Raw genomic sequence first — 15,849 nt, 5'->3', positions numbered from 1 at the left:
ACAACCCACATCAGGCCATTACTCTGAAGACAGTAGCCAACTGTCACCCAGCTGCCCATGACCACACTTCACACCATCTTCCCCAGCCTCCCTGCTTCCTCTGACCTGTAATTCCAGACCACTCCAGAGTCCAGGATGCTGGGGTTCTGCTCACAAGGAGCAGTGGCCAGGAGGGGGTCTCCACCAGCCCCTATCTGCCTGGCCCAAAACTCCAGGCCCTAAGGGGTCCAAAGAGCTGTGGAGAGCCGTTTATCATAATTAGGCTCTGCATGCCTCTGTTTTCCCCTCAGCTCCAAGCAACACAGTCAGCATCGACTGAGCGATCTCATGGCAGTGAGTGGCCTCATCATCTCAGCCCCATGACCCACCAAGTACTCCCACCCTGCCCTTCTGGGTAGCCTGAGTTTGCTGAGTCTGGGGACCAGACTGCCATTCTGACCTGTAGTCCACTTCTAGAAACATCTATGATAAGATCAGGAGGCCTGGGTTCTGCTGCTAACTCACCAGGCAAGTCTCTTCTCTTGCCAGGCCTCAGTTTTCCCATCCGCACATTGGGAAACACAAATCTGGCCCAGCCCTGTACCTGGGCCCCCTGTACAGAATGGTCTGAGGGACACCAGACTGTTACCCTACCCTAAATACTTCCATTCTTGGCAAAAGCTTTGCCCTTGCCAGACCTTGGGAGGAAGTGTGTAAGCAACTGGACAGGTCAGTAAGGATGGTTTGTTCAAGAGAGGAAGTTCCTCAGTAACAGAGAGGTGGGGCCCTCTGTAATTAGTGGCAATGGCCTAGGGGTGTTCAAACAGCCAGGGTGGCAGCTGGAGCTGGCAGTCTCCTTGGCAACCTGCTTCCACACTCCATGTCAGCAAACTGAGGTAACCAGAGGGAAGAGGCCTCACTCAAGGTCACTGCAGAGCAGGATGGGAGCCTGGGCTGTCCTGCAGGCTGTAGGGAGCCTAGAATGTAGGCCACAAGACAAAGACCAGTGGCCACAGGCATCCCTCCCTTTCCAGGACAGGGTCATCTTCCAGAGCTTCCCACTCCTCCTGTCCCCTTGTCCCTCCTCCATTCCAGCATCTGGTTGTAGGGTATCAGAAAGCCAGACGCTGAGAGTTCCTAGGAACTCTGTGTTCCCACCTGAACTGACTATTGGAGCACCTGGAATCCCCAGGGCCATTCTCTGGCAGCTTTCACTCTCCCTGTGTCCCTGCCCCCGAGTCCTCTTTCCCTGATACTCCTGACAGGCCACTCAAGAAACTGGCACTGATAGGTCCCCTGCCCAACACCTCTGTACCCATGAGGGGCCTCTGGAAATGTCAACTCCACCTCTAAACTGTGATTCTGAAATGTGCAGGAAGCATTCAGGGCTCCATGTGGTCTAATAGAGGTGGCCCTGAGAGTGTGACTCAGGACAGCCCACTTCCCTCTCCAACCTAGCTGTCCACCCTGACCCAGTTCTGGGGGGGCCTCAGATTTGCTTCCAAGCAGAAGGAAACTTACTCTCAGAGGCCCTGAGGGCAGGAATGATTGCTCCCATTTTACAGGTGAGGAAATTGAGGTCCTGGATTGGAGGCCTTGTCATGGGCCAGATCAGGCACAGCTAGCTGGGCAACATGCCCAGGGCCCTCCCTGTCACCCCTCCTGGTTCCACAGCCCCTCCTGGCTGGCCCTCAGAGCAGGCAGCTGGGCCTGGGAATGGGCAGGGAGTGCCTTGGGGAGGGCGCCCTGGGCTAAGGAGCAGGTGTGGTGGGAGGGCAGCAGGTGCAGGATAATGGGGCCACCAGGGGAGGCCTGGGGAGCAGGTGCTGCCATGGGGGTGGGGGGTGAGGCTGTCATTGTTCACCGGCTCTGGTGGGCCCCGAGCAGGAGGGGCATCCCTATGAGCCCCTGGGCCACCCTGGCTCATGCTCAGAGGTCGTCCAGATGCCTGGGCTCAGGCACATGGCCAAGCCCCTCCCCTGGGTCCCAGCAACCCGCCAGGTTACCATGACAACCAGTACTTTCATCCCTGTCCCTTTGTCTGGTCACGGTCCAGCTTTTGTGACCAAGCCATAAATGGGGGGTGGGGAGAAGGGGGCCTTGCCTCGGACACACTCAGCTGGGGTAGAGTTGTGAACCCGAGGCAGAGGGAGCTGGAGGGCAGGTCAAAGAAAATGGGAAAAGCTGAGTTTTGCCAGCCATTAGCCCCTCTAGTCTCTCCTCCTGGATGCTGACTGCACCCTCAGAGCAGGGTCTGCAGGCCTGGGAGTTACCTGGGCCCCAGGCCCTCCTGCTCCCTCCCCCTGCCTCATTTCCCCACCTGTGAATGGGCCACTTCTCTCTCCTGGTGCAATATGGCTCTGAGAGGCAAGAGTGTGACTGAACCAGGTTGATAACTTCCCTGTACAACTAGGGAAACTGTGGCACAGCACCAAGCTCTGGATCATGCTGGATCACCCCACAGAGAGCATGAAGCAGAGTCAGGCCTACTGGGGACCCAGGACCGCAAGCCATCAGGCTCCTAAACAAAATGGCAAATTGAGCCCACAGTTGACCCTCCTCCTGACAGCCCCACAGGGAGGAGCAGAGCCACCAGGACTTGGCAGGGATGGGAGCAGACTGTGGCGGCCCAGGCCCCCCCCAGCTGTGTGACTGTTAGCAAGTACCTTCTCCTAGAACCATCTATAAAATAAATGGGGGTGCTAGAGTAACAGGGAGCCCTCCCGGCCAGAGCTGGGGTGAGAATGAAGGTGCACTCTGCACAAAGCCATCTCCTTGCCAATCTCACAAACACTTCACATCTTCTGCTCCCAGTATCACCCTGGCCTGCCCAGAGGACTTCACATTCCCATGTGTCCACCCTGCTGCCCTGCTCTGGGCCTTCACACCTGTGGTCCCTCCCCTGCGGCGCTCTTCCCCCTTGCACAGGAATCCAGAAATTACCAGGAGTTACAGAGCATGAATGCTGTTTCAATCTACAGGAATCCCCTAGAGACATACTCTGATGTTCAACAGGGAACCCTGACCAGGAGCAAAGGATGTTCCTAGGATGCGCACATGGCTCCAGGATGGCCCTCACAGGAGGAGGATAGCAGGACAGCTTTAGAGACTAGGCTGTAGGGACTTTTGTCCTTCCTTCCTGGGCTGGCTCTTCTGATCTTTGAGGGGCTCCTGCAAGTCTCCTGGCCCAAGCTCACCACCCCAGTCTTGTGGGGGAGGCATCTGGGCACCCCCACAATAAACAGCACAACCCTGAAAGTTTGGAGTGAGCCTCTGTTGGGTCGGCCACCTTCCATGGGATCTGGGGCTCCCTCTGCAGGACCCTCAGGCTCAGGACAGGCTCCTGCCACCAGGGCAGCCCCAGAGATATGACACGGTCTGTTGATGTGCCCCAGAGACACCTGCAGGCAGACACCTCAGTCAGGGTGGATCTGCACCTCCCTTCTCAGCTACCACCGGTCCCCTGAATGAGCCTGCAGCCAGAGAGAACACTGAGCAGAGAAGTGATTCAAAACAGCAGGGCCCCAGCCCCACAACTCAACACAGCTCAGATATCTCAAGACAATGTCACTTCCTCTTGCCATGAACATCTTCCTCTGGGATTAGCTCTTCGTCTGTGCTAGATGTGAGACGGGGCGGCAGTGGTGTCTACTACCTGAGGCCATTAAGGTAGGTGCCGGGGCCTGGGCTGAGGCTGCACCAGTGGGCTTCCCAGGCCAGGAGGAGGACAGTATCCATCTCTGTAGTTATTCATTGATGCCACAGGTTAAGAAGGCATTATTGAGGAACTGGTATGTGTCATGAGGTTTATACATCATGTCATTTAATCCTTGCACCAGCCCTAGAAGGTGGTGGCAAGTTTTGTTTCCCCTTTTACAGGTGCTCCAAAACATTGCCATGCTGATAGCCACCCATCATGGGCCAGAGCTGGAATTTCATCCACCTGTGTGGGGATCCCAGGACTGAACTTTGCCCTGTAGCCTCCCTGCTCGAGGACTTTGGGGAGTACCGATTCTGGAGAGGGGATTTTAACTAGCAGAGGGAACAATGCACTGGAAGTGGGTTGTTGCACAAGTGGAGAGGGCACTGCTCTGGAGGTGTTGTGGGAGGAGGGGCAGCTTGGGGAAGCTCAGAGATGTTAAGTTTAGGAAGGGGGATCAGCAGACCAACCTGAGAGGTGGGGAAAGGGAGGAGGGCATAGCTGAGGCCACTATTAGGTAGAAGACAGAGCAAGGCACATTTGGGTTCAGGATCAACAATTTTGTATAAGGGCCCAAGCCAGGGGACTGGGCTATCCAGGTGGCAGGGAGTGCCCTGTCCTGAGAGGCATGCAAGGAGAAGCCAGATACGTGTCCTTAGCCAGAGTATGTGAGACACTAAGGTATGGATCTCAGCCCACCCCAGCCCTTGAGGGTGCAGAAAAGGTAGAACCTCCCAGTTAGGGGGTGAAGGATGGAGGGAGACACACTGCCCAGAACCGCCACCCTCCGCCCCATTGCCCCATCTCCAAGAATGGCTTCTACTTTCCAGGTTATATGTTAGTGAGAAGTTTCAGAGGACCACAGACGGGGCACAGGTAGAAACACAAGATGCCAGCAAGTACCCCAAATTTTGTATCCCAGGCACTTCACCCACCTCCTCCTTGTCTGATCACTGTGGGGACATTTCAGAGCTCAGTCCCACTCCCAGAGCCTCTCCCAAGGGAACTGACAGCTCTTCTTTCCCCACGCCTCACACCCAACCAGTGCACCAAGCCCTGTCTGTTCTGCTCCTCAACAGCCCTCAGCCCTATCCCCTCCTCTCCACACCCACAGCCATGACCCTAGCTACCACCTCCCTGGCTTCCCAGCCACCAGCCAGCAGTTACTAGTTCCCCCTATCCAGCAGTCCTGCTTGGATTCCTCCATGGCCCCCTTGGTCCTCCCAGACCCGTCCCCCACTCCTCACCACTTGACACTTTATGCTGCCCTCTGGCCAGAGAGGGGTGCTTTAGCTCCTGGCACATACCAGGTACCTGCCCACTCCTCACCTAGATCATATTCACTGAAGCTCAGGCACCTTTCTTCCCATGTCTGGGTTAAACACGCCTGTGCTCCCATAGCCATGACAAAACTGTGGCCCTGGCTATTAATGTGTCTGCCTCCTCAGAGGGACCAAAGGCGCCATGGGGCAGGATCTAATCTGTCTCGCCCAGGCTTGCATCCCCAGCCCCACCCTTGCTGCCTAACACAGAGGAGACGCTCAGTAAGCAACAGCCAAATGGATGAATGAAAGAGTGTGGCCAGGGCTGGAAGGGCTGTCCTACACAGGCGTGTCCTCGGGGTCAGATGGGTATAGAAGCTCTGGCAAGAAGGGGGCTCAGGGATGGATTTCCCATTGTGGCTCAGTGGTAATGAACCCATCTAGCATCCATGAGGATGCGGATTTAATCCCTGGCCTTGCTCAGTGGGTTAAGGATCCAGCATTGCCCTGAGCTGTGGTGTAGCTTGCAGACACGGTTGTGTCCCAAGTTGCTGTGGCTGTAGACTGGCAGCTGCAGCTCCAATTCAACCCCTAGCCTGAGAACTTCCATATGCTGTGGGTTTGGTCCTAGGAAGCAAAAAAAAAAAAAAAGTGGGGAGTTCCTGTCGTGGCGCAGTGGTTAACGAATCCGACTAGGAACCATGAGGGTGCGGGTTCGGTCCCTGCCCTTGCTCAGTGGGTTAACGATCCGGCGTTGCCGTGAGCTGTGGTGTAGGTTGCAGACCCGGCTGGGATTCCTCGTTGCTGTGGCTCTAGCGTAGGCCGATGGCTACAGCTCCGATTGGACCCCTAGCCTGGGAACCTCCATATGCTGCGGGAGCGGCCCAAGAAATAGCAACAATAACAACAACAACAACAACAAAAAAGACAAAAGACACAAAAAAAAAAAAAAAAAAGTGGGCCCCAGGAGATGTCTGGGGCAGGAGACCAAGCCAGCCATTCCTTTGCAGGGGACCCCGGTCTTGTATGGTCCCACTCCTGTCCTGAACAGCAAAGTGGGAGCGTCTCAACGAGATACACATCTATCAGAAAAGGACAGTAATTGGGGCTTCAAACCAAAGGGAGAGGGTGATTTAGGTGGCATCCTAGAGGTCTCACCCACTGCCTCTGAGCCACATCTTCCCTTTCAGCTAAGTCTTCCTGCGGACCACCATGGGTGTGGGGGAATTCAAAGGACGAGGCACGGTGCCCCCACCCTACTCACCTGGAGGGGAGGATGCCTGTTGGTGGCTTTGTACAACCCCCAAGCCCAACCCTCTAACCTCCATGCAGAGAGTAAGCAAGTCGAAGAGAAGGTTTGAGAGGCTGTTTGAGAGGAAGGGGCCTCTGGGCTTGGCTGACCTTAAACCTCCAGCTTCTGCTCTCTGCGGGTGGTCGTGGGCCAGCCTGGCTGCTTCACGCCCCTCCCAGTTCAGTGGCTGCCTCCTGGACTCCCTGGCAGGCTTCCAGGCCTCAGAGGAAGCCACCATCTCTGCCGCCACCATTTACCGCTGCTACCACTGCTGCTGTGAAAATGCAATTACAGCAAACAGCCGCTGCCTCACTTGAGCCGCGCTATCCACACCTGGAACTAATTAACTTAATTAGGCCTTAATGAGCTACACTGGTCGGAAGGCCTATTTTTACTTAATTATCCCCTAATGTGCTTGGCATGGAGGAGTAGATCCAGGAGGACGGATTTGGCGGTGGCAGCCACCTCCTCTCCCTGCAGAAGGGATGCCCAGGAGTCATGACTGTTGGCCAGGAGTGAACCCCAAAGAGCTGAGAGTCTGGGAGGCAGGGGGAGGCAGGGGTCACGGGCCACACCTGTGGGAACAGCGCCCTTCCCCCAGCCCATCATGCTGGCTGCCCGCCTCAGCTGACACTGAAGCCACATGGGAGAGAGGGGGCTCAGCCTAAGCATATTGCCCTGTTAGGATCTTCTGCATCGTACCTGCCTGACACTGTTCTCATTTTCTTGTCTCCCACTAGAGTATAGGTTCCATGAAGGCAAGAATTTCATCTATATTGGTCCCTACTGAATCCCTAGCCTAGAACACCATATGCCTGGCATATAGTATGGACGTTTGGTTAAGGATGTTGAAGGAATGCCTTGAGCTTCCCATAAACAGCCAGAGTCACCAGCCCCTTCCTCGAGCTCCCCAGAGCCCACCCAGACACCTCACACCTGAGGATGACATCCCCAGAGCCTCCCAGCTTCTGCTCACACTGGTGCTACCCCCTGAAGTCCATCCTCTGTTGGCTGAAATCCTTGCCTGCCCCAGGCCCTGAAGGTGCTGTGTCTCCTGACTGGTGAGGGAGAGAGTCGAGACTCCTACCTGTTTAACTTGGCTCTTCCTGGAACTTATCTCTGCCTACATTTTGGAGGACACTCCTTGGGGATGGGCCTGTCTGAACCCTGAGGTGATAAGCCCCTGGAAATGGTGACCTTCACCTCAGCCTGCCTGTCACTCCCCATTTAACCCCAGTAGCCAGGCCCAAGGTGGGTGGCCCATAATCAGCAACTAACAAACAAGTTGGCCTCACTTTGAATGTATGGCTCTGGACCCAGGGAATGGCTTGGAAGAGAGGAAAGTCCAGCCAGTGAGGGGTATTACCTATAAGACAGGGCACCATTGAGTGGAAGGTCTAGGAGGGCCCCCAGAGCCCAGGCCTCCCAGACAGGATTCCTCAGCTCAGAAGGGCAGCCGGCCCAGCCTGGGGCAATTGGAATTGCCAGTCAGAACCATCTCCCGAGGGACCTTGACCCCCAGCAGGGCAGAGGTGGGACATAAAGGGGAGGGACAACTATAATCAATGTAATTTGGAGGGAAGGAAGACAGACGTCATGTTCCTTGGGTCCCACCTCCCCAGGGACTCTGGAAAGTCCCAGGATGTCTGAGATCATGGACTCTCCATTTAAACAGGGAAACCAAGGCCTAAGAGAGAGGATCTCCCTGTCAATACGTGGTGCTGGGAAAACTAGACAGCAATATGTAAAAGAATGAAATTAGAACACTTCCCAACACCATACACAAAAATAAACTCAAAATGGATTAAAGACCTAAATATAAGGCCAGATACTATAAAACTCTTAGAGGAAAACATAGGCCACTCTCCAACATAAACCACAGCAGTATCTCCTCAGATTCACCTCCTAGAGTAATGACCACAAAAATGAAAATAAACAAATGGGACTTAATTAAATTTAAAAGTTTCTGCACAACAAAGGAAACCCTAAACAAAATGAAAAGACATAATGGGAGAAAATATTTGCAAATGAAGTGACTGACAAGGGATTAACCTCCAAAATTTATAAACACCCCCATCAAAAAATGGGCAAAAAATCTAAACAAACAGTTCTCCAAAGAAGACATACAGATGGCCAAAAAATACATGAAATGATGTTCAACGTCACTAAAATTATTAGAGAGATGCAAATCAAAACCACTATAGGGTACCACCTTACACCAGCCAGAAAAGCCATCATCAAAAAGTCCATAAACAATAAGTGCTGGAGAGGGTGTGGAGAAAAGGGAACCCTATTACACTATTGGTGGGAATGTACATTGGTGCAACCACTGTGGAAAACAGTATGGAGATTCTTCAGAAAACTAAAAAGAGAACTACCATTTGATCCAGCAATCCCCCTGGACATCTATCCCAAGAAAACCATGACTCCATACATGTATTCCAATGTTCATTGCAGCACTATATACAATAGCCAAGACATGGAAACAACCTAAATGTCCCTCGACAGAGGAGTGGATCAAGAAGATGTGGTACATAAACATAGTGGAATATTACTCAGTCATTAAAAAGAAAGAAATAATGGTGTTTGCAGCAACATGGACGGACCTAGCAGTTATCATGCTAAGTGGAGTTAGCCAGTGAGACACTTATATCAAATGCTATCACCATCATGTGGAATCTGAAAAAAGGACACAATGAACTTCTTTGCAGAACAGATGCTGACTCACAGACTGAAAAACTTATGGTTTCCAAATGAGACAGGTTGGGAAATGGGGGGATGTGCTGGAGGTTTGGGATGGAAATGCCATCAAATTTGATTGTTGTGCAATTATAAATGTAATTGAGTAATAAAAATTTTATAAAAATAAAAAATTTTAGGGAGTTCCCGTCATGGCTCAGTGGTTAACAAATCCGACTAGTGAGGTTGCGGGTTCGATCCCTGGCCTCGCTCAGTGGGTTAAGGATCCAGTGTTGCCGTGAGCTGTGGTGTAGGCTGCAGACGCGGCTCGGATCCCGCGTTGCTGTGGCTCTGGCGTAGGCCAGCGGCTATAGCTCCGATTGGACCCCTAGCCTGGGAACTTCCATATGCCGCGGGAGCAGCCCAAGAAGTGGCAAAAATACAAAAAAAAAAAAAAAAAAAAAAAAAAAATTAAAAGAGAGATAGAGGATCTTCCCAGGTGACCCAGCCAAGCAAGGAATAGACTTGCTGGGGCCTGATTTTGGTTCTCACAGCACTTCTTTTTTCCGTTTTTTTGTTTTTTTTTTTTTTTTTTTAGGGCCACACCCGCAGCATACAGAAGTTCCCAGGCTAGGGGTCAAAACGGAGACATAGCCCCTGGCCTTCGCCACAGGTACAGTCACAGCCATGCCAGATCTCAGCCACATCTGCAACCTACGCCATAGCTTGCGGCAATGCCAGATGCCTAACCCACTTAGCAAGGCCAGGGATCAAACCCAAATCCTCATGGATACTAGTCTGGTTCTTAACAGAGCCCTGGCTGTCAGGGGCAGCAATGCCCATCTGTGATGAGAAAGACTGGGTCAGGGATGCCCTTAGCCCTGGAAACTGCCTTTCTGCCCCCACCGATTCTCTTGTCCTAGACGCTCTGTCAGCCGCTGGCAGTCACCTCCCCCCGCCCCCACAGACACACAGCGGCTTCTGCCAGCCTCCTTCCCAAGCAGAGGCAGCTGCTGCAGCCTCCATGCTGGAACAAAAATTGAATGAGCATTTTCACAATGTTGCTTCCCGCTGATGGCTCCTAATTGCATGTTGAAGCCATGCGATGGAGCCCAACTTACACTAATTATGGCATTACCCTAATTAAGTAAATACTGTATGTGCTAATTGGCTGAAATCTCCTTGGGGGGATGGGTGAGGGGAGAATGCCCATGTCCCCTGGGCTTTCACATGGATGGATGGGCTGGGGCTAATGGATTCAGGGGAGGGGGGCATCCCTGCCTCAGTTTGGCAGGCGCTATGGTCACCCAAGTGGGACTCAGGGAGGCCCCTCGGCCACAGCCCTGAACAAGCCCACCCATGCTCCAGAGGAGGAAGCAGAAGGTGCTGGACAGGTGGTCCGAGACCCAGGCTTTGACCTGCCTTTGCCCTGATAGGCTGATGATCTTAAAGAACCTTCTTCCTCTCTCCACTGGGTACCCTTGCCCAGCCCCCACCTCAATCAGCCCAGAGCCTATGGAACCTCAGGCATACTGAGCACGGTGGCATTAGAGGGACCCAATGACCATGAAGGACTAACCAAGCCACCGTCATCCATCTATGGGACATCAGTTACATGCCCGACCTGGGGCAGCCAGGAGGGAGGAAGGAATAGGCCCTGGGGACAGCACCAGTGTGAGCCAGCAAAGGAATAAACAGGGCTGACATGTGAAATGGAAGACAGTCTGAGGAAGTCTGAAAGTCTGAAAGTCTTCCTAGCGGAAGAGGACTTCACCTACGAGAGAGGAGAGAGAGAGAGAGGAAACTGGGGCCTCAGAGCTCAGATCATCTTTCAAGGAGTGATTTTTTTTTTTTTTTCTAATGCCAAACTTTTTTTTTTCTTTTTAGGACTGCACTTGTGGCATATGCAAGTTCGCAGGCTCAGGGCTGAATCAGAGCTGCAGCTACCAGCCTGCGCCACAGCCACAGCAATACCAGATCCCTAACCCACTGAGCAAGACCAAACATCCTCATGGATACTAGTCGGGTTCTTTTTTTTTTTTTTTTTTTTTGTCTTTTTGCAATTTCTTGGGCCGCTCCCGTGGCATATGGCAGGTTCCCAGGCTAGGGGTCTAATTGGAACTGTAGCTGCCAGCCTACACCAGAGCCACAGCAACGCAGGATCCGAGCCACATCTGCGACCCACACCACAGCTCATGGCAATGCCGGATCGTTAACCCACTGAGCAAGGGCAGGGATCGAACCCGCAACCTCATGGTTCCTAGTCGGATCGTTAACCACTGAGCCAAGACGGGAACTCCCTAGTTGGGTTCTTAACCCACTGAGCCATAACAGGAAATCCCTGTGCCAGACTTTTTAACCATAACTTTCAGATGGGGGTTGGAGAGATAAGAGAGCAGCCATCTGAAGGAGAGCCCCAAGATGGAACTCCAGTGCACTTGGGGCTCTGGAGGACACAGAAGGAATGCCAGCCCTGTGTCAGACAGTCATGTAAGCCCCAGTCTGATCAGAGCCCTCATCCTGCACTAAGCTGATCACCATGGACCACCTGTCAAGCAGGGGCCCCCATCTCTACTCTGTCTCTCATGAGGCTGTGAGGAGGGTCCCAAAGGCGAGAGTTTGAGGCCTCAGCACTGGAACTGGGGCCTCTATCAGCCGGGTCTTCTAAAGCCCAGGGCCAGACAGTGCCCAGTCTGGTGAGCGTGCCCAGGTGCTACAGTGTGGGCTTTCCTGTTCTCCCAGCTCCACCCCACCCGTCTGCTGCCACCTCCATAGACATATGCTGCAGCTCCATGCCGAGCAAACACCACATGCTCACTTTGGTGGGCAACGGCTCACTGCCTCTCAGGCTGGAGGAAAGGAAAAATGAAAGGGATGAGGAGCCTAACTCTGAACCAGCACAATTGTCAAGGTGGCCTTGGCCAGGCCCCTCCAGCCCCCAGGCCTCAGGCTCTCAATGGATGATGTCCCCTCATGCACTGCCTTTCCCAAGCCTTCACTCACTCCACACAACATGGTCTGGGCTCCCCTACACTGGCTCCAAGAGACAGAAACAAATAAGAAACCATCCTTTTAACCATAACATCTGCAACTTACTCTCAAATGCCTCAGGAAAAAAAGTATGTATAACTAGGAGTTCCCATTGTGGCTCAGTGGGTTAAGAATCTAACTAGTATACATAAAGATGTGGGTTCAAACCCTGGCCTCGATCAGTAGGTTAAAGGATCCAGCATTGCCTCAAGCTGCACTGTAGGTTGCAGATGGGGCTTAGATCTTACATTGTTGTGGCTGTGGTACAGGCTGGCAGCTGCAGCTCTGATTCAACCTCTAGCCCAGGAACTTCCATATGCTACAGGTGTGGCCCTAAAAAGAAAAAGAAAAACAGGGAGTTCCCGTCGTGGCGCAGTGGTTAACGAATCCGACTAGGAACCATGAGGTTGCGGGTTCGGTCCCTGGCCTTGCTCAGTGGGTTAAGGATCCGGCGTTGCCGTGAGCTGTGGTGTAGGTTCCAGACGCGGCTCGGATCCTGCGTTGCTGTGGCTCTGGCATAGGCCGGTGGCTACAGCTCCGATTCAACCCCTAGCCTGGGAACCTCCATATGCCGCGGGAGCGGCCCAAGAAATAGCAACAACAAAAGACAAAAAGACAAAAAAAAAAAAAAGAAAAAGAAAAAGAAAAACAGGAGTTCCCGTTGTGGCTCAGTAGTTAACAAACCTGTCTAGTAACCATGAGGATGTGGGTTCAATCCCTGGCCTTGCTCAGAGGGTTAAGGATCCAGCATTGCCATGAGCTGTGGTTTAGGTCATGGATCCTGTGTTGCTGTGGCTGTGGTATACGACAGCAGCTATAGCTCCAATTAGACCCCTAGCCTGGGAACCTCTATATGCCGCAGGTACGGCCCTAAAAAGACAAAGAAAAGAAAACCAATTACATATAACTATACACACACATACAGAGCAAATACATATATAGGGAGGGAAGCAAGTAAGGCAAAATATTAACAATAGTTGGAGCTCCCGCTGTGGGTCAATGGGATCGGTGACATCTTGGGAGTGCTGGGACGCAGGTTCAATCCCTGGCCCAGCACAGTGGGTTAAGGATCCAGTGTTGCTGCAGCTGTAGCTTAGGTTGCAACTGTGGCTCAGATCTGATCCCTGGCCTGGGAATTCCATATGCTGCTGGGCAGCCAAAAAAAAATTAAATATATTTGAAATGGCAAGAGGGAGTCTTATACTATTCTTATTCTGACAACTCTTCTGTAAGTTTTTAATTATTTCTAAATAAAAAGTAGAAGGAGACTAGGGAGGAAGGAGGGTCCTTTTCCTTTTATGGGATCCCAGGCTACTGGAGGAGGCATCTGGACCAGTGGCAGCCAGGTTGATGTGGCCTTCTTTGGTGGGGCCAGGAGGGCTTCCCTAAGGAGGTGGAGGGAGTTGGGCTAAGCAGAGTCTCAGGGCATCTAGCTCTTACCCTTCCATGCATCGGGGGATGGAGGCTGACTCTCTCCCCCTCTCCTTGTCACAGATTTAGGCAAGCCCATGCTTCCTCCTCTTCCCCTTCTCTCCAGAGAAAGATGGTATGCTGGACTTTGTTTTTTATCTTTGGGCCACACCCACAGTATGGGGAAGTTCCTGGGCCAGGGATCGAATCTGCACCTCAGCAGTGATGCCAGATCCTTTACCTGCTATGCCACAAGGGAACTCCTGCTGGACTTTCTATAAGGAGTCTCCAGGGAGACAAGAAGGGGAACTTTCCTTGGTCAGAAGGCTTAGGAGGGCTTCCTGTGCCTCTAAGCATGAGAGTACACTGCAACAGCCCAAGGCGCCATGCCTGGGACTAGAGAGGGATGGGATGGCTCTGGTCAAGGCCACCCTACCTCCCCTGCTCCCCACAGCACTAACAGAGACTTGTGCCCCAGCAGCCCAAGTTGACTTCCCTGGTGCCCTTGCCTGTCACAGCAGCACTTGGCAGCAGGAGAGTAGCAGGGGGGAAGTGGTTCATTATTCCATCCTTCATTAGGTCTGCATTAGGCAGCCCAAGAATCGAGGGGCGTGCAGAAGGAGGTCTCTGCTTTAGATGGGCCTGTAAAGCGGCTGCAGCTCTGGACCCACCCCCTGCAGCCTCCTTCCCAACTCACCCCCTCCCTACCCCTGCTTCCCAACTCCCTTCATTCTCATTCCTCCCCTTCCCCATTGTGCCTACCATCCTCCCCACCTCCCTTGGGGCCCCAAATGCTCTTCCCTAAAAGGGAACTCCCTCTACCAAGTTCTCAGTCCAGGCTTTGGACCCCACCAAACACCCCTCCCCCAAAGAGACAATGACACCAGCATCCTGATGTGTGGTCAGTCAAGGCAAAAGAAGGGGACCCCTGCCTGCTCCCACTGCCCATCCTCTCTCCTCGACCTCAGACTGCCACCTCAGAGCCTGGACTGCCCCAGAGTGGACCTGCCTCCATTCAAGAGACTCTGTCCCAGACACTCCAGACTGCGGCACCCAGAGGTCAGCAGGGGCCGGTTCCTCCATTCGGACACCTTTGTTCTTCTTTCGCCTTTGTCCCTGGCCCGTCCTCCCAGCCAGCCCACAACCCAGTGCCTTAGCCCTCGCCTGGCGGCTCGCCTCTCCCTCCCATTCCCTTCAGTGGCCTTTTGCCCATTCAAGTACCAAAGCCTGGCACGGGACAGGGGTGGGGCCCCTCTGCCCACCCAGCCCAGCCCCCAGCCTACTGGCTGCCGCCTGTGGCCTCCTCTCTTGCCCACACCCCCCCGACTTGCCCCACATCCCGCCCTCTAACAATCTCCCCACTCTAGGTCTGGCTCCCTCACCCCCTCCGCCCCCTCCCCATTTCCTCTTTCCTTGGCCCTCCAGTCCCTGGAAGTCAGGCTTTCTCTCCCTCCGCATGGCCTCTTCCCCTCCCCTCCCCTCTCCTCTCTCATCCTCTCCCTTCTCTCTTCCCCCTCCAGTCTCCACTCCTTCGCCTGCTCACTCACCCTCTCCCTCTCCCGCTGCCCCCCTCTCTCTCTCCCACCTCTTTGTTTCAGCTGAGAACCGGCTCCTCGGGACAGTTCCCACACTGCAGTGCCTCTGGTGAGGAGACAGCGCCACCGAGGTGAGCTGGGGGATCGGGCACCGCCAGGCGGGCAGCCGGAGCTCCGGGGGGCGGGCAGGTGGGGAGACCAGGCAGTCCAGTCCACCGCTTCGCTGCCCAGGGCGGTAGGAGCAGCAGTCAGAGTGCCGGATTTCAGATTCTCCTGTGGTCAGTTGGAGCCGAGGACAGAGGGGCAACCAGCTGGCTGCGGGGTCAAAGCTCGTCAGGAGCTGGCAGGCTCTGTCCCTGCCCTGGCTCCTGGCATCTGTGGGTGGCCCTTGGATAAGGGAGACCCTCAGAGAGATCTGACTGGACAAGCGGGAGCTGAGCTGCCCAGAAGTGCCATCCCTAAAGGTCTAAGTGAATGCCCAGTCCTAGAGTCCAGGGCTCTGGACCCTGCCTCTGGCTGGGCTGTGGCTTTGAGGTTGCTGAGTAGCAGCAGCCAAGCTGTCCGTGAGGCTGTGACCCCAACAAGTACCTGTTCCTGAGGTGGGGTGGGGTTGCTGATCTGGGAGGTGCTGGACTGCTCCCACTGCCCAGGTCGGGGGCTATGGGCAAAGAAGGAGAGCTCTGCCCTGTGCTACAGGCTGGCTGCTTTCATCCCAAGCTACTGACCACCAGACCCACAGAACCACATGGAGGAGGGACACTCCCTCCCCTAGGGGTCTCTGACCAGCTCCCCCCAGATAGGGTCCCCAGGACAGCTTTACCCAGAGTTGCAATCAGTAGGTATTCATGTGGGAGCCCAGATGTTCAGGCGGTCAGCTTTCTCGGGTGAACTGAGCAGGAAAGGGAGGAATGCCTTGGGGTGTGGGGGCAGCTGGGAGAGGACAGGTGGAGACAGAGCCCTGGA

The 15,849-nt window shown here is 54.0% G+C and overlaps 1 protein-coding gene across 1 annotated transcript in view; it reads right to left on the bottom strand.

Moving 5' to 3' along the window:
• Nucleotides 1–6,522, bottom strand: part of DNAH1 (dynein axonemal heavy chain 1) — a 90,100-nt gene extending 83,578 nt beyond the window's left edge. Inside the window, exon 1 of the mRNA XM_021068887.2 lies at nucleotides 6,206–6,522. Coding sequence (XP_020924546.2) covers nucleotides 6,206–6,485 — 280 coding nt within the window. The 5' untranslated portion in view covers nucleotides 6,486–6,522. The remainder of the gene's footprint in view (nucleotides 1–6,205) is intronic.
• Between the last annotated feature and the right edge of the window lie 9,327 nt (nucleotides 6,523–15,849).

This window comes from Sus scrofa, chromosome 13 (assembly GCF_054392235.1).
Source record: "Sus scrofa isolate SSC_HxYL_T2T_F1_AM1 chromosome 13, Sscrofa_HxYL_maternal_Yorkshire_Landrace_v2.0, whole genome shotgun sequence".
Lineage (NCBI taxonomy): Eukaryota > Metazoa > Chordata > Mammalia > Artiodactyla > Suidae > Sus > Sus scrofa.
This window is presented reverse-complemented; position numbering and strand designations above follow the sequence as displayed.